General features: G+C 38.8%; 1 protein-coding gene across 3 annotated transcripts in view; it reads left to right on the top strand.

Annotated features, from left to right (window-relative positions):
* The window catches only part of Piwil4 (piwi like RNA-mediated gene silencing 4), a 36626-nt gene that overhangs the window by 15665 nt on the left and 3096 nt on the right, over nt 1-17865 (top strand). Inside the window, exons 7-16 of one of the 3 annotated variants that reach the window (XM_048344090.1) lie at nt 407-604; nt 2793-2904; nt 4157-4280; nt 5145-5262; nt 7707-7818; nt 8798-8982; nt 11292-11364; nt 12963-13163; nt 14571-14674; nt 16484-16554. In XM_048344090.1, the coding sequence (XP_048200047.1) occupies nt 407-604; nt 2793-2904; nt 4157-4280; nt 5145-5262; nt 7707-7818; nt 8798-8982; nt 11292-11364; nt 12963-13163; nt 14571-14674; nt 16484-16554 (1298 nt within the window). The remainder of the gene's footprint in view (nt 1-406; nt 605-2792; nt 2905-4156; nt 4281-5144; nt 5263-7706; nt 7819-8797; nt 8983-11291; nt 11365-12962; nt 13164-14570; nt 14675-16483; nt 16555-17865) is intronic. The other 2 variants (XM_048344088.1, XM_048344089.1) reach the window with 2 other exon arrangements.

Genomic DNA, 17865 nt, shown 5'->3' with positions numbered 1-17865 from the left:
TTGCAGCAACTGGAAGAAACCACACTAAAGAAAAAAGTTACCTGTAGAGAATTAGAGTAAAAAAAATCACTGTTTAAAAAAAAAATACTGTGTCGGGCACTGGTGGCTCACACCTGTAATCCCAGCTAATTAGGAGGCTGAGATCAGAGGATCTGAGTTCAATACCGCCTGGGGCAGGAAAAGTCTGTGAGACTTTTATCTTCAGTTTACCACCAGAAAACCAGAAGTGGAGCTATGGCTCAAACTGGTAGAGTGCTAGCCTAGAGCAGAGAGTTCAGAAACAGCACCTAAGCTCTGAGTTCAAGCCTCACAAGCAACATTCACACATACAAAAAAATCTTTATTGTTTTCTGGTATAACATTTTAAATACGAATTTTTTTCTTGTTTTAATTTATGTTTTTAAAGATTATCCCTTTGGCCGGGGTTTGCCATTTCTGTGTCATATTTTGAAAGCAGGATCCTGTTTAGTGCTGATGTAAGTTACAAAATCCTCCGGAATGAAACTGTTCTGGAGTTCATGACTGATCTCTGTTACAACACTGGCATGCCCCACTTCACCCAGATGTGTGAGAAACAGCTTATAGGGCTCATTGTCCTTACAAGGTAAAAATCCACTAAATAAATGTTTTCTGTAGAATGAATTACTTAGGTCTCTGTGAACAAGAATTTCACTGGAGCACTGGCCACAATACAAGTCTGATCCATTTGGTTACCTGTACAGATGTGGCTGTCCTCTATTGTCTAAGTTCAGGCTGTCCCAAGCTGACATAGTCACATATTATTACTTGTTGTATCCTCTTCTTCCATTCTGATCCTTAGCAGTCTGAACTTTGTTACTTTAGTAACAGGGAACTGGGTTCCCTACCCCAAGTTCTGTGCTTCAAATCTTCACTTCCACAGATGAGGTAAGTCTATTTCTTACCTGCCTGCTCCCATAAACACTTTGCTTTCAGCCATTTTTTTTTTTTTTGCCAATCCTGGGGCTTGTACTCAGAGTCTGAGTGCTGTCCCTGACTTCTTTTTGCTCAAGGCTAGCACTCTACCACTTGAGTCACAGCACCACTTCTGGATTTTTCTATATATATGTGTGGTGCTGAGGAATCAAACCCAGGGCTTCATGTATGCGAGGCAAGCGCTCTACCACTAGGCCATATTCCCAGCCCCTCAGCCAATTTTTGGTGGTCATTTCATTTCATTTTCTTGTGTCACAGTACTGAACAGGAGAGTAAGGACTTTTCGATCCTTATTGGGAAACCTCTACATTTATATCTATACATAATTTCCCCTCCATGCACAATGAACTGAATTAAAAATTGTTGTTAAATGACTTCCTGAGTCCAAAAAAAAAAAAAAAGCTAAGCATATACTTTTATTTTCTGGTCCCGAGGCTTGAACTAGGCCTGGGCACTGTCCCTGAGCGTCTTTCACTCAAGGCTAGCACTTTACCACTTGAGCCACAGCACCACTTTTTTTTTTCTGGGTAGTTTAGTGGAGATAAGATTCTCACAGACTTTTCTACCCAGGCTGGCTTCCAACTGTGATCCTCAGATTTCAGTCTCCTGAGTATCAGCATATACTTTTTAAAAAGAAAATAGTTTTATTATTATTATTAAGATGTAGTATAGAGGGACTACCATTTCATAGGTCAGGTAATGAGTACATTTCTTTTTTGGGACATCCCTTGTTTGCTTTTCCCCAGTTTCCCCTCTCATCCCTGCCTGCACAGCATATACTTTTGCTAATCCAAACAGGCATCTTTTAGGGGACATGCTAGTCTTTCCTCTTAGGGTTATTTTGTGGGTCACATAGGAGAAGGGTAGAACTAATTGAATGCTGTTCTACCTGGGTCAGTAACACTTCTCTCTGCACTTCTGTCAAGATCTTGATGGGTTAGTATAGCATACTCTTTCAAGAAACAGCCTTTCAGTGGGCTGGGAATGTGGCCTAGTGGTAGAGTGCTTGCCTACCATGCATGAAGCTCTGGGATCAATTTCTCAACACCACATACACAGAAAAAACAGAAGTGGCGCTGTGGCTCAAGTGGTAGAGTGCTAGCCTTGAGCAAAAAGAAGCCAGGAACAATGTTCAGGCCCTGAGTTTTAAGCCCCATGAGTGGCCAAAAAAAGAAAAAGAGAGAGAGAGAGAGAGAGAGAGAGAGAGAGAGAGAGAGAGAGAGAGAGAGAGAGAGAGAGAGAGAGAGAGAGAGAGAGAAAAGAAAAGAAACAGCCTTTCAGGATACCTAGCTCTGGAAAAACTTGCTTTGAAGATTTCTGCAGGCTGAGGCATACGACAGGATGTTCCAGGCTACACAGTTCTGAAGGGGAAAAGGTGCTCAGAGTGGTCTTAGGCAACCTGTCCCACGTTCATTAAACAAGATGGCAGAATTGTGCAGTTGGTTAGCCTACTTGGTATTTTTTATCCGAAAGAATTTCTGGTCTCAGAATAATTTCAATGACAGAGCAGATGGAAAATTTTAAAGTAATGCTTTCTCAATTGAAGATTTAACCATGATTTAACAGAAGTTAGAGCATCTGTCTGTGAGAAACACACATTGTATTCTACCAACTTTCTCACCGGATATGTTGGAATACAAGATCTTGTATACAAAGCAGTAATACTCTTGTAAGCATTGACCATGCAAAAAGAGAAGTGACTATCTTATGTTACTGTCTCATAATTTCTGATATTCTGGAATCTGTCTTATACTTTGAGTTACAAGTATGATGAAACAGTTGCTTATCTGAGTGATTCAAAAATCTTCTTTTAAAAAAAAGTTTCATATGTTTACCAGATACAATAACAGAACCTACCGCATTGATGACATTGACTGGTCGGTGAAGCCTGTGCATACCTTTCAGAGACGAGATGGCTCTGAAATCTCTTACGTGGATTATTACATGCAGGTATGAATGTGTTTATTTCCTTTCCTCTTAGCTTAGAAGACTTCATATTCCTTTCCAATGCAGGAAGTTCCCCCATTTTTCCAGGCTGAGTCTACCTTCCATAACATGCTCTCTTGTCCCTTCTCCATCTCCATGGTCCCTGTTTTGGCTGAGATCCTCATTCTGCTTCTGATTTTTGCTGGTAGTATCAGTACTCTCCTGATAATGTCATTTATAAACTTAAAACAACCTGTGACTTTTTATTGCTCTAGTCAAATATAAGCTTTTCAGACCTTTTTCTTTTTTGATGGTAATGGGACTTGAACTGGGTCTGGTCACTGTCCTTGAATTTTTTTGCTGACCGCTAGTGCTCTACCACTTTAAGCTATAGCTCCACTTCAGGTTTTCTGGTGGTTAATGGGAGAGAAGAGTCTCACAGACTTTCCTGCCTTTGCTGGCTTCAAACCCTGATCCCGAGTAGCTCAGATTATAGGCATGAAACAACATTGCCTTGCAGGCCTTTCAAAATCCTTTATCATTTAGTCACCCTCTGCCTTTAAGCCTCATCTCTTAAATTCTGTACCTTCCCTGTTTCTTGGCTGTTTCTCCTGTGTATTTTCACCAAAATAGCTTCCTTCTTCCCCCTACTCTTTTAAGCCAGAAAAAACTAAATATTCTTCATCATTTAGCTCAACAATCAGCTCTCTGGGAAGCTCTATGACTTTCTTCCCAGAGCTCAATGAACTTAGCTACATTAGATAATCTTAAGCAAGATATGAATAGTCTGGTCACTCTTAAGCCTTAGTCTATCTAATGTATGATGTAAGCTCTTTGTTTCTGGTTACCCACATTTAGCATACTTCCTTGCACATAGCAGATACCCAAGAGATATTTATTGATGGTCTCCTACTGCCTGTAGAAGCTCTAGACACTGGCATTGAGTCAGCCCCAGGGGATGCCACTGGACTATTTACAAAATCAGCTACAGGCTATTCTGAATCTGAATGAGACCCAGAGGAGCATGAGAATGGCTCCTTAAAAGTCATATTATATTATAAAAATAATTAAAATGATAAAGCCGAACCTTACATTTAAAGGAATGAGTCCTTAAAAGAAAACTGTAAAGTTCAGGAAACTAAGGGATATTTTTTTCTCCCACTAAAAAGGATCATTAATGTATATGTTGGGGATTTGCTTCTTTCTTGTAACCAAGGATTTTCCTCTTATGGTGTTTCCATATTAACTTTCCCCTCATTAATCTTGTATTTTATAGCAATACAATATTACTTTATCTGACCTAAATCAGCCAGTGCTTGTTAGTCTGTTGAAAAGCAAGAGAAATGACAACACTGAATCTAAGATCGTCCACCTAATACCTGAACTTTGCTTTCTGACAGGTAATGTTTATGTTTTAAAACTCTGCTGGGGCTGGGAATATGGCCTACTGGTAGAGCGCTTGCCTTGTATACATGAAGCCCTGGGTTCAATTCCTCAGCACCACATATATAGAATATGGCCAGAAGTGGAGCTGTGGCTTAAGTGGTAGAGGGCTAGCCTTGAGCAAAAAGAAGCCAGGGACAGTGCTCAGGCCCTGAGTTCAAGCCCCAGGACTGGCAAAACAAACAAAAAAACTCTGCTGGGCTGCAGACCATAAGCTCCTGAACCTGAGCAATGGGCACAAACTTCTTAGGGTAGCTGAGTGTGCCAGGGCACTAATTAAATCATGGAGAATGGCTCTTTTAAAGTAATGCACTTAATAGTAAAGACAAGAGAAAGGATATAGTACCCTTTGAAATCTATTTTCTCTATCTCATGCATTCCATTTGTTACTTTAGTATAAAATAGGCCTCTAGATATTTTTCTAAAATCAAGCTGCATTTTTGCAGTTTTTTTCTTCCCCCTGTTGGTTGTGGGGCTTAAACTGAGAGCCTGGGAGCTGTCCCTGAGCTCTTTTACTTAAGGCAAGCACTCTATCACTTTGAGCCACAGCTCCACTTCCAGTTTTCTGGTGGTTAATTGGAGATAAGAGTCTCATGGAGGACTTTTCCTGCCCAGGCTAGATTTGAACCTTGAGCCTCAGCTCTCAGCCTCCTGAATCACTAAGATTACAGGTGTATGTTATCAGTGCCCAGCAGTTTTTTGAATTTTGGTAGTATAGAGAGAAAAATAATTTTGATTTTCACTGGGGATAGTATTGCAGTGGTGTCAAAATGACCTTTAGTTGATTTTTGTGTGTTTACAACTGGTGCTGTACCTCGCAGGCCTGACTGCCCAGACAACCTCTGATTTTCACCTGATGAAGGCCGTGGCAGCGGAAACGAGGCTCAGTCCTTTGGGCAGGCAGCAGCACCTGGCCAGGCTTGCTGACAACATTCAGAGGTACTGTGTGGCTCTTGTGTTTGTTCCTTAATGAAAATGTCTAATCTTGATGGCTTCTAACATGATGTCTAGAGGCTAGAGGGTCAGCCCAGATGCTCAGCAGTGCCAGGTGGAAGCACAGCAGTGGGAACCCATGCTGGTAGGTTTTGAACCCTCCTTCAGCTGGACAGCTAAGCTTCCGTGTTTAATACATTAGACCTGGGCACTTGGAATGTGGTTAGTGACGTCTTCAGTTGATAATATTTTGGACATATATGGTAGGTCAGATAACATGTTTATATAACTGCATTTGTTACTTTTTTAAGTGTGTAGTAGAAAATTTTATTTATTTTTTGGTGGAACTGAGGCTTGAATGAAAGGCCTCAGGTTGGATAGACAGGCACTCTACTGCTGAGCCATGCCTCTAATTCTTTTTGTGATGGTTATTTTTAAAATTTTATTTCTTATTGTTATTATAAAGGTGTTGTACAGAGCGGTTACAGTTTCATAAGTCAGAGTACATTTCTTTTTGGACAGTATCACCCCTTCCCTTGCTGTCTCCCAGTTTTTCCCTCCTGTCTCCACCTACAAGTTGTACAGTTTATTTTCAACATAGAGTCTAGTGAGTATCACTGCTGCATTTATTCACCACTTATCCCTCCATTTCTGTCCCCCACTTAGCATCCCAAAGAAAGATAAATGGTGCTGTTTATTTATGAAATAGGATCTTGCTTCCTGCCTGGGCATGCACCTGGTCTGCTCTCCACATGTTCCAGGCTTCCTGTCACAGATGACATGACCAATGCTCACCACAACACCCGGTTTCTCCCCTTAACAAGGGAGCCTTACAGACTTTACTGCGCAGTCTGGTTTGGAGCTGCTGACCGCCCCCACCCCCCAGTCCCAGCCTTCCACATAGCCAGAATGACAGATGCACACTGTCATATCAGCTCTCATGGAGAAAGGGTCTTGTGAACCGTTAGCCTAAGCCAGCCTTGGATAACAGTCCTTTGGATCTCAGCCTCTCAAGTGTGAGCCACCAGCACTCAGTCTCATTTTTTTAGTAGCTCATGGAAGAATTTGGAAATTTTCATAAGTAATGATGAGGTAGGAAAGAAGCGACAGAAGGAGGAAGAACTCAGTAATTATATTTGTTCAATAAAACAATGAATCATTACTGGATAAAAGACTATATTTTATTTCACAAATGCATATAGGGTTATATGTGTTTGCAAATATCTCTTTTAGGAAAATGAAAGTAATATACATGTTTGCATCTTTTTCATTTAAAGGTTTTTCTTAAGTGTTTTTATATTATGAATGAGCATCTCTATTAATCTAGTGAATTCACAGGTTCCATTCTATTGATAGACTCTTGCCATTTATTTTGGACAGCCCCTTGAATTATGCCTAGCCAAGAAAAGATTCTGGTATGTTCCTCTTATATGAACCAATAGATTAGTCTTCCTGATCCATCCACCTGCCAAACCTCACTAAAACCATTTATCTCAACCTTGTTTCCTGGCTGATGATGACCATAACCAGCTCATCTTTGGCAGGTACTTCTGAAGAGAAGTATTGATTCAAACGGCTCAGAGATAATGTTAGTAGATGGGAGTTGTGGGCAATTGTGGAGTGCCAGTGGTGAAGTTTAACCTCCCTAAGAAGGACATGGACCTTTACCAGGAAATCAAAGTGTAGAGCTTGTCTGTGTCCTGTGAGTACATGCCTACGGCATGCTGGGGATTGTGTGGCAAAGAAGAGACAGGCTCACTGGGTTGTTTCTCTCAAGGAGTGACAGCTAAGTAGATATTGCTCTCTGTCATAGGCCATAACACTAACTCTGATTACAGCTAATTAAGTTACAAAATCAAAGTTGCTAACACTAATCCCCTCATATGCTTCCCTGTCAAGCCTGTAAATTTTCTCAAACCTAAGTACTTACGCTCCCTTCCTTTCTCATCCTCCATCTACTCTCTCCTAGGCAACAGTTGTACATTCAGAAGCTCTGAGGTGTCTCCCTGTTAATATTTCTTATTAGGAATATCTCACACCTATTGCACTCAAAACATGTGCCAGCCAGTATGATAAGCACACATCAAGTCTATGAAGTAGCTGCTTTTATTCTTTGCATTTTACTGGTAAGAAAGCCAAGGCTTTGAAATATTTAACAGTGGCTCAAGGTCACATGTTATTAAGATTAGATCTAGGCATTAAACCCATGCCTTCCTGGCTCAAAAGCTATTTTTTTTTCCAGTCAGTGCTCACAGTGGAACCTGTTCCCATTCCTGTGTAACCCCAACAGCCACAACTGTTTCCCAATGACAAGAAATAAGAGCGAGGAATACTAAAGACAGAAAATTGGCCCCTGAATAATCCATTAATCTATAATTATATCTCTAGTGGATAAAACAAAGTTTAAGGGAAGTAAGTGCTCTAATGGTTTAAAATAATTCTTCCAACAGAAACAAGGTTGCTCGATTTGAGCTGGAGACCTGGGGACTAAATTTCGGAAACCAAATATCTCTGACAGGCCGGATTGTGCCTTCAGAAAAAATATTAATGCGAGACCACATAGTAAGTGCTGTGATTTTATTTGTATTTAAAAATATGTAAGTTTGGTCATTAGCCAGAGTGATGGAGGGCTTGTAATATTTGCTAGGTTTCTCCATGGCCATATCCCTGCCTTCCCTTTTTTCCTAAGATTTAAGGTCCCCTATGATTTCCTTTTCAGTATAAATTTAATTGACTGGACTTATCAGTACCCAGTAGACACAGTTTAGGTTTGTTAGAAAATGATATATTTAACCATTCTAATTTTTAAAAACCTAGTATTGCCTGCCATTCTAGAAAGAAGAAGGAAAAAAAGAAAGCCTCTACTTGTGAAAATTCTATTTCCTGATGAAAGATAACTCTAACAGACTATGTTTCCTTTTACCACAGTTGGTTTTCAGATGCTGTGTCAGTTGTGTCTGTTAATCTTTCAAATTAAAATGATAGTCCTTTGGCCTAACGTGAAAAAATTCACTCCAGACAGTACTTAAGAAAACAGGCATACTGAAACCTGAAAAAACAACTGTTGCCAGTTCTGGGTTTCAGTTGGCAAAATGAACCTATTTCATGCAAAAATTATATTATTCTTCACTTTTTTTTCCTTTAAGGCCAATTGTATTTAATTTCACCTTAAAAAGCTCTCTTGTCTTTATTTAGTATAATAAACTGACATGTCTCTAATGTAACTGAATATCAGATGTTTTGTGTTGGCATGTAGAGATTTTTCATCATTTTTGATAATACAAATTACCATTATTGGAAACGCTGAGGGGAAAACTAATTTCCAGAACCTTGTAAAGTACTAAAATGTAGGCCTCCATTAGGGTCATGGTCAGGAGTTAGTCCTCATCATATTGGCTATGATAAAAAGGAATTCATAATTTTTTAAACAAAAAATTGCCTTAAATTATTCTGTTGTAATGAATAGCTATTTCATGTTGTCTCTATTTAATTGCTGTCTGAATAAATCTGCCCAATCCTTTCATGATCTTTATTTTCTCAGTGTCAGCCCATGTGTGCTGCTGATTGGTCCAAGGATACACAAACCTGCAAGGTCCTAAGTGCACAGCCTTTGAATAAATGGTTGATTTTATGTAGTAACAGAACTGAGGGCATGATCCAGAGTTTTCTGAGCTGTTTGAGAAGAGTTGGAAGTTCCATGGGATTTAATGTGGGCTACCCTAAAATGTAAGAATACACTGAATATTTTCAGTATATTAATTTTGTTTGATTAGAAGGCAGGAAATAATGGCTGGCATTATCTGCAAACGCTTCATTTTAGTACAATTTGCTAATACAAAGTATCAAGAAATTCATTACAAGAAGAAAGACTTGATAAGCTTATTTTATGAAGATAGACTATATTTTACCTTGATCTTTGAAACCTTTATTTTCACAGTTCTCCTTAGGAAAGACTCATTACCTCAAAATCTTTTCAATATTAGTTGGGGTATAATAAATCTTTCTTTTTTGCCAGTACTAGGGCTTTAGCTCAGGGCCTAGAAGCTATTCTTTAGCTTTTTGCACTCAAGGATGGCATTCTTCTATTTGGAACACACCTTCTACTTCTGGCTTTTGAGTGGTTAATTGGAAATAAGAGTCTCATGGATATGCCTGCCTAAGCTGGCTTTGAATCATAGTTTCCTGCCTTGGTTGGCTTCAAACAGTGATCCTCAGATCTCAGCTTCCTAAATAGCCAGGCTTATAGGAGTGAGCCACTGGCACCCAACCTAGTTAGATATAAATCCTTAGTAAGTCCATATTTTGCCACCTTTACTTTTGTCCTTATCAGTTACTAATGAACCTTAACAGCAAACAGAATACTAAAAAATAAATGTTGTATTTCATGATTTATGTGAAAGATTTTATGATGTTTCAAAATTTAAATATAGAAATATCTCGACTGGAAGAGAGCAAAGGAAGGGGTGACATTCTCCAAAAAGAAATGTACTCATTATCTGACTTATAAAATAGTAACCCCTCTCTGTACATCACCTTTATAATAACAATTAAAAACGAAATAAAAGCTAGCTGCTGGTGGCTCACGCCTATAATCCTAGCTCCTCAGGAGGCTGAGATCTGAGAGTCACAGTTCAAAGCCAACCCGGACAGGAAAGTCTATTTATTTCCAATTAACCACCAGAAAACTGAAAGTGGAGCTGTGGCTCAAAGTGGTAGAGCACTTGCCTAGAGCAAAAAAAATCAGGGATAGTGCCCAGGCCACAGATTCAAGCCCCATTATTGACAAAAAAATAAACAGACAAAAAAATAAAAGTTTATTTAAGAATAAGTAAACAAATCTATCCAGGTACTGGTGGCTTACATCTGTAATCTTAACTACTTAGGAGACTGAGTATCAAGGTTCAAAGCCAGCTTGGGCAGGAAAGTCCTTAAGACTCCATATCTTCAGGTAATCACTAAAAAGCTTGAAGAGGAGCTGTAGCTCAAATGGTAGAGCACTAGACTGGAGCAAAAAAGCTCAGGGACAATGCCCAGGCTCTGAGTACAAGCCCCAGGACAGGCATGTGAACGCGTGCGCACACCCCTCCCACCCCCTAAAATAAGTTTTATTGATTCTGCTACATAAGGTTATTTAGTTTTTTTTAATAAAGACATCTATTTATTCTTTAAACTTTTATTGAGTAGTTACTATGTGCTAGATTCTCAGTTGCTGAGAATAAGAAACATAGATAAACTTAACATAATGAGGGAATCACATATTTACTCAAAATTGGGCAGTTTTTCTTTAGAAACCCATTCATTGGTCATGCCTCATTATATTGAGCTTGAGATGCTTATATAATTATGGTTACTTCTTTTTTTTTCTATGCTATTGTGAAGGTATGAAATTCCTAATTGGAAGACTGAGAAGTTCTTTAAATGTGGGAATGTGGAAGTTGTTTTTGTAGCCTTTGACCCATAACATAATGTTACATGATTGATAAATATGCTGACTGGCTAACTGATTAAGGTTGTCTAGTCCAGACTCCAACAAAACAAGTTGCCACTGTGGTTAAAAAAGCTAATCAAACAAAACCAAACAGACCACCCCTTTTTATGTTCTTCAATTATGCAGGAACATAGTTGAATACCTTGGCTTCATTAACTTGGTGATTTCAGAAACTTTCATTTAAAAAATGTCTTAGAGAGTCAGTACTGCTTTAATGAGAACCCTGTTTTAGAATTTGGTAACCTGAGCTTGTAAATTTCTAAAGTTCACTTTCAACCCAATTTTGAACAATATAAATATTAATTGAAGACATTCTATACAGTTGAAACAGTATCATTTTCCTCAAAACAATGTTTATAATAATAAAAATGGTTACTAAATGTTGATTGCATATCTTGTAGTGAGAAAAAGAATCTTAGATTCAAAATATTTTCATATTTCCCTAATGACTTTTTCGCTAAAATTACTAGTCTTTGCAAATTCATTTGTATGACTTCTAATACTATATGATTATGTGCTACCAAGAAGGAACTTTTTTCTACTATAGTGTAAATGTACAAGAAAATCCAGCTGCATTCCTTAGAGCTATTCAGCAACATGTTGACCATGATGTTCAGTTGGTAAGTATAGGACATTTTTTGGATTTTTGATGTACAATTTACATGTTTTTGAACATTCTCTTCCATGGTAGGTTTGCAAATTGTTATATGCTTAAGAAAGTATTACTATTAATGTTTTATTTTCTTAGCTCTAAAAGTTTTAAATATTTATTGTTAGTCTTCTGTCTGCCTCGGTTGCTTGCATTCTTTTTTTTTTTTTTTTTTTTTTTGCCAGTCCTGGGCCTTGGACTCAGGGCCTGAGCACTGTCCCTGGCTTCTTTTTGCTCAAGGCTAGCACTCTGCCACTTGAGTCACAGCGCCACTTCTGGCCATTTTCTGTATATGTGGTGCTAGGGAATCAAACCCAGGGCATCAAGTATACGAGGCAAGCGCTCTTGCCACTAGGCCATATCCCCAGCCCTGTTGCTTGCATTCTTTTCCAGCTTGTTGAGGATCACCTTTTACTTAAATTGACTTCCATTTCTTCTCATAAATGTTAGGGTACCCTTGGCTCCAAGTTTCTGCTTCCTCTGGAAGCCTGCCCTCTGTGTGTTTCATCTTCTATGTAAGCCATTTCCTCCTGCACTGTACCACCATGATGGATGCTTTCAGTTGCCTCATTTCCCAAAATTGTTGTATATGTGAGTGTGTGTGTGTGTTTGTACTGAGTGCATGCATATGTAACAGACTGGAGCCAATGTATGGTTATACCACCCTTCAACTTTCTGTTTGTTTTTGTTGTTGCGTTAAAGACCAGGACTCAAGCTCTGTATCTAACACTTTTGCTCATTGGCTGCTGTGCTGCCAACTGAGCCATGCCTGTAAACCCTATACTACAACTTCTTAGACATTTTAGATATTTCTGCTCTTCTTGCTAGACCTTTGCCTACCCAGATACCACATTGTTTTTCCTGTATATTTTGTTTCCTCTTTAGCCTCCTCAGTTTACTTAGCTCAACTCCCAACATGCTTGTTCATATCTCATGCAAAATAGTATAGCCATCTGTTTCTCTTTTACTCATATACACAGAAAGATGTCTATAAGTTGTTATACTAAATGAATAGGATTCTCACTATAAGTATATTTTTACTTAAATGAAATAAAACTTTCAGAAACATTGTGATAGAATATAGAGAGACCTTTCATATACCTTCCCCAGAGTCTTGGCTGACATGTAACTGTATTTCTTCATCATTATCATATTTGCCAGTATCATTTCCTGAAATATTGAAGGGTAAGTTACATGCAGTTACTCCTGAACACTTGTGCATTTCCTGAAAAAGAGGCTACTGTCTTACAGAGCTATAGGAGAACCAGCTGACCATAGGAGAAAGAGTTCATGGGAAGAAAATTTGAGTACACAAACAGAATCAATCTAAGAGAAAAGTGAGGAGGAAAGGAAAGCAAAGAGAGATAGCTAGGACTGGCTGGAAAAGGGCTTTGCCCTGATTCATTTTTCACTGGTTCAAAGGCCATTTAAGAAAACTGTAGGCATGTTAATGTTTGCTTCTTGAAAACTTAGGAACAAAAGATGTTTAGAGGGTTCACTTTTTTTCCAGAAACTCTTCCCAAACATAAGTAAATTGATTTTATCTTGTGTTGCTGTTTTTGCTTTTAGGTGATGTGTATTTTACCTTCTAATCAAAAGAACTGTTATGATTCCATTAAAAAGTATCTGAGCTCCGACTGCCCGGTCCCAAGCCAGTGTGTACTTGCTAAGACTTTGAATAGACAGGGGATGATGATGAGCATTGCCACCAAGATTGCCATGCAGATGACCTGTAAGCTTGGAGGAGAGCTGTGGGCCGTCGAGATTCCAGTGAGGGCTCCATTACACTTCTCCTCTTAGTAAACAACCAGGCAATTAACTTTTAAATCAAAGTAGGGTTCCCCCCCCCCCAAATCCTTGGGAGGTTGGAACCAGGACTCCCAGGGGATACCAAAATCTGCAGCTTTAGTATTTTCATATAACCTATACTTGTTCTCTTGTGCACTTTAAATCATCTCCAGATTTCCTCTAATAGCTAATATAATGTAAATGCAAAACTCATAGACATGGGGGCGTCAACTGTAATTTGTTGGCCTGAGTGTTGCACTCTACCTTGGGTTGTGGTATTATAAAAGCCCCAAAAGGTGAAGCAAGGAATTCTCAAGGAATTTAAATTCAGCTGCTAATGTAGAAAAACAATGAAATACATTTTGTTCATGAAAAAGAATCTACTTCATCATCAACTTGGGGATGGGGCGAGGGACTGCTTATCTTAAAGTCTATATTCCATGGCCTCTACTTGTACATACTTTCTGCAGTGTGCTACCTTTCAGACTAGCCTTGCATCCTACTTGGAGTTCCCCAAATATCAAAGCATTGGCATAGCCTATGATCTGCCCCTCACACCTCTCAACTCTAGTAGGAATTAAGAAAATCCTCATTTCCTGAACTGAAGCAGGCAAGGAAAGACATTGGGAGAATGAGAAGCAAAAAATGTTACCCATTCCTTTACATTCCCATAACCATGAGAACAAATATGGTCGCCTCAGTCTTCCCTCCCCCAGCCTGTTTGACATGAGATAGGAATACACATGCTGGTCACACAACTAAGTGAAGATTCCTTAGCAATCTGAAGAAATAGAACAGAATTTCACTTCAGATTCTTACAAACCAGAAGTAAGGGAAAATGGATTCACCACTTTCCTACACTCTAGCCACTGTGTCCCCATTTCACCCCACAGATACTCATGGTTGAGGTGGCCTATAGTGATTCACTTAAGCAAAGCATGTATCATACTATTTCCTCCACCTTTAATTCTCTGGTCTGGCTTAATAACATGGATCTTGATCTCCCTAACACATACCTTAAATGTCAGAATTAAGTCTGGCAGCAGTGGCTCATGTCTGTAATCCTAGCTCCTCTGGAGGCTGAGATTTGAGGATTGCAGTTCAAAGCCAGCATGGGCAGAAAAAGTCGGTGAGACTCTCATCTCTAATTAACCAGCAAAAGCCATAAGTGGTGATGTGGCTTAAGTAGTAAAGTGCTAGCCTTAAGAGGAAAGGCTAAGCAAGAGCACAAGGCCCTGAGTTCAAGCCTTAGTACTGCCACAAAAATAAAGTCATATTAATCATTAATCATAATAAAGTAATTCATATTGACAGTAATAGTAATAAACTCATATTAATAATTGGGTAAATATTTCATCCTATTAAATCATGTCACATTTACTTTTTCAGTTAAAGTCCCTGATGGTGGTTGGTATTGATATCTGTAAAGATGCACTCAGCAAAGAAGTGGTGGTGGTTGGATTTGTGGCCAGTGTTAACCCCAGAATCACCAGGTACTTGTCAGATTACTCTAACATTTTTTTTTTCGCTCGTCCTGGGGTTTGGGATTCAGGGCCTGGGCACTGTCCCTGGCTTCTTTTTGCTCAAGGCTAGCACTCTACTTCTTGAGCCACAGTGCCACTTCCAGCCTTTTGTGTTTATGTGGTGTTGAGGAATCGAAGCCAGAGCTTCATGCATGCTATGCAAACACTCTACTACTAAGCCACCTTCCCAGCCCCAACTCTAACATATTCTTAAATTAGATCCTTTTGTTTGAGAAAACATCTCAATGCTCGTCCAGCTGTTCTTGAGTTCACTATGTAACCCAGACTGGCCTGAACTTGCCATCTTCCTGCCTCAGCTTCACAAGTGCTTGGATTACAGGCATGTATTACCATGCCTGCGTTCTATTAAACTTTTAATTGTAGTTCAACTAAAGAATAATTTATATTATTTACTCATATTTTAAAAATTAACACTCAATGATTATGAATAATACACATAAAAATATTTTTTGCCAGGCTTTGGTGGCTCACACCTGTAATCCTTGCTACTCAGGAGGCTAAGATCTGAGGATTGCAATTTGAAGCCAGCCTGGAAAGGAGTCTGTGAGACTCTTACCTACAATTAATTACCAAAAAAAGCTTGCAGTGCAGCTGTGGCTCAAGTGGTAGAGTGCTAGCCTTAAGCACAAAAGCTCAAGGACAGTGCCCCAAGCACTGAGTTCAAACCCCAGGACTGACACGGATTTTTTCCACAATATTGATGTAATAAGTTGCCTCGCATCCTGGCTCAAAGCCAGCCTGGACAGAAAGTCCATCAGAGTCTTATCTCCAATTAACCACCACAAAACTAAGTGGCACTGTGGATCAAAGTGTTAGAGTGCTAGCCTTGAGCCAAAAAGCTCAAGGACAGTCAGTGCCCAGTCCCACAACCAGCCAAAACAACATCATACAAGTTGTTTTGCTTTTTACTACAACAATGTACTGAAAGTTGTCCATCAGACTTCTAGTCTAACATGAAGGCATTCTAATCCATGGATAGTTTTCAAAAATTCTTTTATCTGTGTGTGTATGTACATATGTGCATGAGTGTGTGGATATGTGCATGCTCACATGAGATGGGGTGGGGGAAGAGATGGAAAACAGATAACATAGGTGACCCCCAGTGACCTTCCCAAAATTTAAGACATACCTCCTAATAATTCAGTGGTTTAAATCATTAATAGAGTCAGTATTTTCTCAATCCAATCACCTTCAATAGCTCCACATACTAAGGAATAATCCTTCAATACACAAGCCTATTAGAGGGACATTTTATACCCAAACCATAGAATACATTCTGCCATGATATTCATTTCCCAAATGCTTTTAACTAATGACTTTATCATGAGAACTTTATCATGAGTAGTAGTAGTAGTAATAAAACAGCAGCCTCTACTAGTGTTCACTGTATTCCAAATACTGTCCTAAGAATTTTCTGTATATCATTGAGCTAAATATTTATGACAAACCTAGGAGGTAGTGAGAACTTTACTACCTTGACAGTCTCTGGTACAGTTGAGGAAATTAGGATTAAGTTCACATAGCCAAATCATATAACTGGTGAAGAGCCAGGACTTGCACCCCAATGCCAACACTATGATTTCAAAGAACAATAAATTGATTCTTGGGATGAGGTACTTTTTAATATAATTGTGATCACATAGCATGTACCAAATTATGAACATTAATTTTTATGTCTATTTCTTAGTTTAGTATTACTACGTCCTTAGAGTAGGAATATTGAAGTTAAACTTTAATCTTGTCTTTTGCTTGCTTTAGGTGGTTTTCCCGCTGCATCCTTCAGAAAACTACAACTGATATGGCAGATTATCTAAAAGTCTTCATGACTGGTACTAAAATTACAGCAATCTGGGTGGGCTTCAGATCCAAATTTTACATGCTTATGAACAGAGCAGCTAGGCAGAAGTAAACTCCCTGAACCTGTCAAGTGTCATCCAGTTGGGGATCCCAAATTTATGTGCTGACTCTCACAGGCTAAAAAGTCAGACTGTGTAGCATTCACATTTGACTGTGTGATGAACAAAAATCCAAAAGGGAGAAAAGTTTGTGATTGCTGGTGGCCTCTGGAAAACAGTTTGAAGGCCAAAAGAAACTTCCCTCAGTGTCAGTAGGCTTAGACAGAGCTGTGTAAGTCTAGACACAGGAGACAAGTCTTTGGCTGTAGGATAGCAATGCTTACAGACAAAATGTGGCATAACAGGAAAAGATGGAGTGATAGTGGAAGACAAAGGGGGCTCTGTTCACAGTTAGAGCTTCCAAATGTGTGTAAGTCAACCTCTCTTCAAAACTGTATTTTCCAGTCTGTAAATCTCAAGGCAGAGAGGTGATAATTTTTTTTCAAATGAACTTGGTGAATATGTTGATAATGATCTTAGATATATGATTATCTTCTATCAAACTAAAATGAAAATTTTACAGTAAACTCTTCTAAAGTAAAATTTATAATATGTACATGAAAATAATTACTGCATTCTATTACTTTGCCACTCATTTCAAACCCTGGTAAATTTCTTGTAGCAATTGTTATTGAAATTTTCTCTAGGGCTGGGAATATGGCCTAGTGGCAAGAGTGCTTGACTCGTATACATGAAGCCCTGGGTTCGATTCCCCAGTACCACATATATAGAAAATGGCCAGAAGTGGCGCTGTGGCTCAAGTGGCAGAGTGCTAGCCTTGAGCAAAGAGAAGCCAAGAACAGTGCTCAGGCCCTGAGTCCAAAGCCTAGGACTGGCAAAAAAAAAAAAAAAAGAAAAAAAAGAAATTTTCTCTGTGTAGAAGCTAACATATGATTCCTACTCTTAGGCAGTTTCTACTGAGAGTAGGTGGAAAAGTCATTTTCTTATGATTTCCTATTTATTCTCATTGGGTAAGAAAATGGCACAAACTTATCAGGGTCTGTATTACTGAGAGAAGTTAAAGACTGGAAGTAAAGATAAATGAGTAATAAGTTGGCTGTAGGTACTTGTCAGTCAAATAAAAATTTGAATTTGTTGCTTAAATATTAAATTTGGTCTTAAAATATGCTAAATTTCTGAATATATCAGGTCATAGAGATCTGCAAGTAGAGATGAAAGATGCTTCTAAAATCTTCCACTTTTGAATTATTGTACTATAACACAAACTAGATATTTCTCTATTCT

Source organism: Perognathus longimembris, chromosome 3, assembly GCF_023159225.1.
Source record: "Perognathus longimembris pacificus isolate PPM17 chromosome 3, ASM2315922v1, whole genome shotgun sequence".
In the NCBI taxonomy this organism is placed as follows: domain Eukaryota; kingdom Metazoa; phylum Chordata; class Mammalia; order Rodentia; family Heteromyidae; genus Perognathus; species Perognathus longimembris.
This window is presented reverse-complemented; position numbering and strand designations above follow the sequence as displayed.